At 37.3% G+C, this 7,303-nt stretch overlaps 1 protein-coding gene across 1 annotated transcript; it reads left to right on the top strand.

Moving 5' to 3' along the window:
- Positions 1-2,157: 2,157 nt before the first annotated feature.
- Positions 2,158-2,589, top strand: LOC120215038 (citrate synthase 2, peroxisomal-like). Its single transcript, XM_039212835.1, has 2 exons — positions 2,158-2,419; positions 2,521-2,589. The coding sequence occupies exons 1-2, from the start codon at positions 2,177-2,179 to the stop codon at positions 2,587-2,589; spliced, it is 312 nt and encodes a 103-aa protein (XP_039068766.1). The 5' UTR covers positions 2,158-2,176.
- The last annotated feature ends 4,714 nt before the right edge of the window (positions 2,590-7,303 follow it).

Genomic DNA, 7,303 nt, shown 5'->3' with positions numbered 1-7,303 from the left:
AAATGACAAAACCGGTCTATAAATGACAAAACATGTAAAACGCTACCGGATATATTGAAAATGTAGATACTTTATAAAAATGTATTGATCCATAACAATATAACAGGTAAAAAAATGACAAAATCGGTCTATAAATGACAAAACAGGTAAAGCTCTACCGGATATGTTGATAATGTCGATATTTTATTATAAGTATCGACACTTTTAGAATTTAAAAGAGAAGAAATTATAGCGCTAATAAAGTGTCGATACTTTATAAAAATGTATCGATCCATAACAATATAATAGGTAAAAATATGACAAAACCGGTCTCGAAATGACAAAACGGGTAAAGAACTACCGGATATGTTGAAAGTGTCGATACTTTATTATAAGTATCGACACTTTTGGAATTTAAAAGAAAAGAAGTTATAGTGTCAATAAAGTGTCGATACTTTATAAAAATATATCGATCCATAACAATATAATATGTAAAAATATGACAAAATCGATCTCGAAATGACAAAACCGGTAGTAAAAAAGTGTGCTTGTGTGGCCATTTTTATTTCATAATTTTCATTTTTAATACAAAAAGTTAGATATTTTAAGAAAAACTCAGTAAAAAAATAACAAAAACTTTGTAGTAACAAAATAATAACATTGGGAAACTCACTATGTTATCAGTTTCTCAAAGAACAAAAATCTAGAAAAGGTAAATTTACAATGTAACCAGTAAAAATATATTGGTTAATTAGCAAATAGGTTTACATTATGTATCGACACTCTTTAAATGTGTCGATATTTTTTTCCCAAAATGAAAGCACAACGAGGTGCACGCATAAAGTGTCGATACATTTAAAATTGTATCAATCCCCAAAACATCAAAACCGATAATTATAATGTAATAGGTAAATTTACAATGTTACCGGTTTAAGTATACATGTTTAGTTAGAAAATATGTCAATATAAGCGCTACATATTGCATTATATAAGCGCTACCTAATATATTATTATACTTGATAATATTTCCGGTTAAATGATATAATATAACCGGTCTAAATTTTAATCGGTCACGCCGTTTTTAGCCGTTTTTAGCCGTTTTTTAGGCGCCGCACAGCAGAAGTTCCCCAAAATAAGTGTTTAAACTATACATTTTTTTCGAATAGGTGCCTAAACTATTTTTTGGCTCATCAAAGTGCCTAATGTGTAACGTTACCACTTCATGTGTCAATGTCGTCAACGATGTTAATTTTCCCGTTTAAGTGACACATATCACAATCTGATAATTTTAAAATTTTATTTAAAATAAAAAATTAAAATTATATTTTTTTAAAAGAAAATACAAAAGTTTTGAAATAATCCCAAAACTTTAAAACCTTCATTTCAACTCCTACACTCGCGCCGCCCACCGACCTTTGTCGTCGACGAAGCTCCACATGACCTCCCCTCCCTGATGACCAAAACCCTTATGAAATTGTGACTGATCAACGATCGATCAACAAAAAATTGGTGTTTTAACCCCCATTAACCCTATAATGAAAACCACGATGCTGTACGACTTCGACGAATAAACGATAACTACGACTGCGTATAATTAGGAGGATGACAGGGACTACGTCGATAGTGGTGGTCGTGGCCGAAAAGGGTAACGACGACGGGTTAAGATTAGGATGTGGGGATTTTAAGGATTTTGAGGCTTTTTATAATTTAAGAGAAATCATGTTTTTTTATAAATATAATAATATTTTTATTTAAAAGATAAATAAATATAAAAACCACCCTATTGTGACACATGTCACTTAACGGAGAAAATTAACGTCATTGACGAACGAGAACCTAAAATGATAACGTTTGTAACGTTATGCACCTGAATATGTCCAAAAAATAATTTAGGCATCTATCTAATAAAAGTGGTATAGTTTGAACACTTATTTTAATATTAAGCCTATTTATATATATAAAATATGAATTTGGGTTTTTTTTTACAAAAGGAAATTTGAAAATACTAGTACAAAACTATTGACACACTACTTTTTTATCTGTCATGTTCAAAACGTGATATTACAACGTGGAGGGAAGGAAAATCAAATGTATAAATACTAGTCTAATATCACGCATACCTGGAACCGAAAGATAAGCAAGGAAGAGAAAACCAAGAAAGAAGAAAATCAAGATCTTCTTCTTCCCCATTTTGAAGATGTCATCAATGGAAGATTCGAAAGCGAAGGCGCGTTTGGCTGTGCTTGCTGCCCACTTGGCGGCTCCTGATTGGTCCTCCAACAACCCGAATTCCTCCGTCCTTGAGCCGTGGTGCGTGTCAGCTCAGGCCGCCCCTTCCTCCGTTGGCGGTTTGTTGACCGTCGTTGACGAGCGAACCGGGAAGAAGTACCAGGTCCCTGTCTCCCACGAAGGCACCGTCCGAGCTACCGATTTTAAAAAGGTTCTTCTAAACAATTTGTTCGCGGTTTTGTTTTAATTTATGCATGCTGATTCTGAATTTAGGGGATGTAATTTTGACTTTGGGTTTGAATTTGGTTGCAGATAACGACAGGGAAAGATCACAAGGGGCTGAAAATTTATGATCCGAGTTATTTTTTTTTTATAAAATAGGGCCTCATTAAAACCCCCTTCTTATCCTCCATGTTACAAACATAACATGAAGGACATTGGAAGGAGGGAAAGGGTGCCACTAACTTTTATTAATAGGAACAATAATACACCTCCACACCTCAACAACAACAACTTCTTACAAAACAGAACAACCATGATTCTGAAAGCATAAAACAACCTAATACACTTTAAATAGTAACAACCGAGACATAACACCTAATAATTACACAACTAAAATCAGCCTATGCCAGCTTTAGCTAATTTATCCGTTTCCCAATTAGCTGCTCTCGAGATGTGCCTTGTGATAATACCCTTCCTCTCCACAGTAGAAGCTATATCCTTTACCAAGGATTGTAACAAAGTAGAACTAAGGTTCGGATTATTAATCCACTTCAGAGCATTAGAAGAGTCCGATTCCAAAATGATCCTCTGATTTGGAAAGAAATCAGCTTCAACTTCCTCAATAAGAATCAACACTCTATTAATAGCCAAAAGCTCAGCGAGTAAAGGAGGACCTCCCCCAACCTTCTCTGAAAATGACCCAAGCACCAACCCGCTGCCATCCCTAATCAAGCCACCTATTCCACCCTTATCCCAATCTTTAACCATTGCACCATCAACATTTACTTTTAAAAACCCTTCCGGATGAGGACTTCACCTGGAAGAAGGAAGATTCTTCTTATGCGAGTTGTCAAGTTGATCTGCTAGTTTTAAATCCCCCATCAAATAATCGAAATGAAAGTGAACATCCTTAACTGATGTTTCAAACCAAGAAACAGTTCTGAAACGTGTAATGAAGAACAACAACGCTGGATCAACCTTCCCATTCTGAAAAATCACCTCATTCCTACATTTCCAAACAGACCACAACATGCTCTTGGAATAACTTCCATATGTGAGATCGTGGCACTAGATCATCCCATGCCATAAAGAAATCCATCAACGAACCAGGAACCACAAAGAAAACATTCCATAACTTTAAAAACTTAGCCCACAAAACCCATACCACTTCACAGTGAAGAAACAAATGAGCTATCGTCTCATTGTACTTCCTGCACATAGGGCAGACAGAGTCTTCAATCCCAGTAACTTCTCTCTTCAGCAGTTCCTCTTTCACCGCAACTCTATGATGAGCAAGTTGCCAAACGAAAGATTCCACACGTGGTGGAGCTACTCCTTTCCAAACATATCTTTCCCAATTGCTTTCTAATTCAACATTACCCTCTCTATCAAAATAAGCTTTCACGTATAATTTTGCTGTAAAACAGCCCTTTCCATTTCCCAACCAAATCCAACAATCTTCCTCTACTAGGGACAAAGAAGAGTTGTTCAACAGAGAGATAATTTGCAGCCACTGCTCAACCTCTCAATCTACCAAATTCCTTCTCGTTTGAATATCCCAAACCCAACCCGCATCATAATGCAATCTGAATTCTGCAACCTTACCATCTTTGTTATTCGAGAGAGCAAATAACCTTGGAAACCTATCTTTAAGAGGAACCGAACCCAACCAAACATCATGCCTAAACTTAACTGTTTCTCCATTTCCTGCTCTAACACACAAATTTCTCCTAAAACAGTCCCCAAATGCATCACATAAAAAGAAATTCTTAACAACTCCTCTCCAAATCCAAGAAGTACGAGCTGTCCAAGAATTCCGGATCATCAAAGAATTAGGATCCATATTGTAAACACAACACACAACAGATTTCTACCAAGAATTTTTCTCTGCAGCAAATTTCCACACCCATTTCCCCAAAAGGGCCCTGTTTAATAACAACAGATTCGGGATCCCTAAACCCCCCAACTTCTTTAGCTTACACACCAAATCCCACTTGATCCAATGAATGTTCTTTTTCTCTGATGCTCCCCCCCAATAAAAACGATGCCATGATAAAGTTTAATTTGTGAAGAACGCTAATAGGGATCCGAAAAATAGAAAGGTAGTATATAGGAAGAGATCACAACACGGATTTGACCAAGACAGCCCTTCCAGCCAGAGATAAAGACTTGGCCTTCCAACCAGCCAAACTCTTATAAAATTTTTGTACAACCGGTTCCCATATGGAAAAAGAATTCCTCTTGGCCCCCAATGAAAGACCTAAGTACTCCGATGGAAAAACTCCCTTTACACACCCTATTTCCTTTGCCCATAAAACTAACTCCTCCTCTCCCACGTTAATTCCAAAAATTCTGCTCTTGGACAAATTCAACTTCAAACCCACCAGCAGTTCATAAATTAGAAGCACCCTCCTAATATTCACCAAATCATGACTAGAAGCCTTACTAATTATTAAGTCATCCGCGAATTGCAAATGGGATAACATGAAAGAACGATTATTAGAGCCTAATTCAAAACCGAAAAAAGCCCCTTGTTCACTACTTTCACCAATATTAAATGTAGCAATTCCCCTCCTAAATTGAACAACAAAGGGGATAACGAGCAGCCCTGCCTTAGACCTCTAGTAATGTTGATTTTCTCCGTAGGAGTGCCATTTACCAAGACTGAAATGGAAGTTGTTGAAACACATTTATACATCCAAGAACTCCATCTAGCTCCAAACCCATTTTACTCATATTTTCAACAAGATCTTCCAATCAACTGAATCAAAAGCTCTTTTGAAGTCCACCTTAAAGACAACTCTCTTCAATCCTTTTTTCCTCCAACAATCGATGCCTTCATTTGTTATAAATGTACAATCTAAAATGTGTCTCCCTGGAATAAATGTGAATTGTGATGGACTAATAACATCATTAATACACAAGCTTAACCTTCTAGCTAGAACTTTTAAAAGAATTTTGTAGAAACCCCAAAAGATAATGCCTAAAGTCTTCAAGCCCTCCGGATTGTCCCTCTTTGGAATAAGAGAGAGGAAAGAGTAGTTGATTTCCATGTCCCATTCATTTCCCTCATAAAATTCCTTAAAAAACAGCAGCAAAACTTCCTTCAGACTTGGCCAAAACTTCTTAAAAAGCCTAAATTCAATCCATCAGGGCCAGGTGCTTTGTTACTATCTGAATTAGCGATTACACCCCAAATTTCCTCTTCAGAGAAAGGCTTCTCGAGGGCCATACTCTGCTGATTCGAGAGCTTTAAAAAATCCGTCCAGTCCTCAACTTCCATGTATTTTCCTGGTTTAACAACCCCTTGAAAAGTGCACCACCGAATCTTTAATTAGTTTGGATCTGAAATGTCTTCATTATCAACTTTGATGGATTTGATATTATTCTCCTTCCTCACCTCTTGCACTGGTGGTTCTTATTCCCATTCAAATTCCACTTCAATCTTGACTTTTGAAACCAAATCAGTTCATCTTTTTTATACAAGTCCCACAGCTCTTTCTTTGCTTCCACTAGGTTCTTCATAGACACCATGGAGAGACCTTATTGCAAATTAAGTTCCATCACCTGAATTTCTTTCTCCAACCTATTTATTTTCCCAGTGATCTCAAGATAGCCCTTCCCATACCATTTCTTCACTGCTCCCTGCACTCCTTTTAGCACACTAGAGATTGGTTGCCTATTCTCCACATCACAGAGCTTGTCAAGTTCTCCCTCCATCATCTTACAAACCCATCCTCTTCCAAGAAATTAAGTTCATCACCTGATTTCTTTCTCCAACCTATTATTTCCCAGTGATCTCAAGATAGCCTTCCCATACCATTTCTTCACTGCTCCCTGCCTCCTTTTAGCACACTAGAGATTGGTTGCCTATTCTCCACATCACAGAGCTTGTCAAGTTCTCCCTCCATCATCTTACAAACCCATCCTTCCAAGATATAATTAAACAATTTGAACGGTTTAGGGCCCCAATTCCAGCCCCTATTTTCAGCAGTGTTATGGTCAGAAACAGACCTTTCTAGGAGTCTTTGAGTGATCATAGGGACAAAGATAAAAATCTTTGATCCACTAGGAATCGATCTAGCCTCTCATAAGTTGGGATATCTCTATTGTTGCACCATGTAAATCTGCCTCCAACCATAGGCAAATCCAGAAGATTAGCTTTGCTCACAAAATCTTTGAAAACAAACATTGTAGCTAAGTTAACTGCACCTCCTATCTTCTCTTCTGTGACATTACCACATTGAAGTCTCCTCCGAGACACATTTGACAGTCTATATTCTCTAGGAATGATAACAACTCCCCAAAAAACGCCTCATTTTCTGAATCAACACTTGGACCATACACATTTATGAACCAACATGCTCCTTGTGCCTCATCAATAATACCCTTAACTGCTACATATCTTCTATGAATGACCTCCTCTATAACCTTACACTCTACCTCATTCACAAAGTAACTCAGATCCAGCAGAACCTTCAGCTTCTGAAATTACCGAAGCTGGCAACAATTACCTCCCATTCTCACTACCGACGGGTCACACTTCCTTTTTCGATTCCTGAATGAAAAAATTAAAGGCTTTCTCTCCTCAACAACCCTCCTAACAGCTCTAGCCTTATCCTCCTACAACTCTCTAAACCAAGTCAGTAAATTCCAACTAATCATCTATATCCTATCATAACCTTGGAAACCATCACCCCTTAATTTCCCCCATGTACTCCTCTCTCCTTAATCAATGGAATTGCTCTGTTAATAAAAGCTTTTTTTCCCCCTCTAAATGTGACCCCTAACAATTTACTAACATTCCAGCTCTCCAATGCCTCTGCCTCCTCCTCGTTACTATATACATAATCCGAACTTGTACCTAAACAAC

Source organism: Hibiscus syriacus, unplaced genomic scaffold (genome assembly GCF_006381635.1).
Source record: "Hibiscus syriacus cultivar Baekdansim isolate YM2019G1 unplaced genomic scaffold, ASM638163v2 tig00000764_pilon, whole genome shotgun sequence".
Lineage (NCBI taxonomy): Eukaryota > Viridiplantae > Streptophyta > Magnoliopsida > Malvales > Malvaceae > Hibiscus > Hibiscus syriacus.
This window is presented reverse-complemented; position numbering and strand designations above follow the sequence as displayed.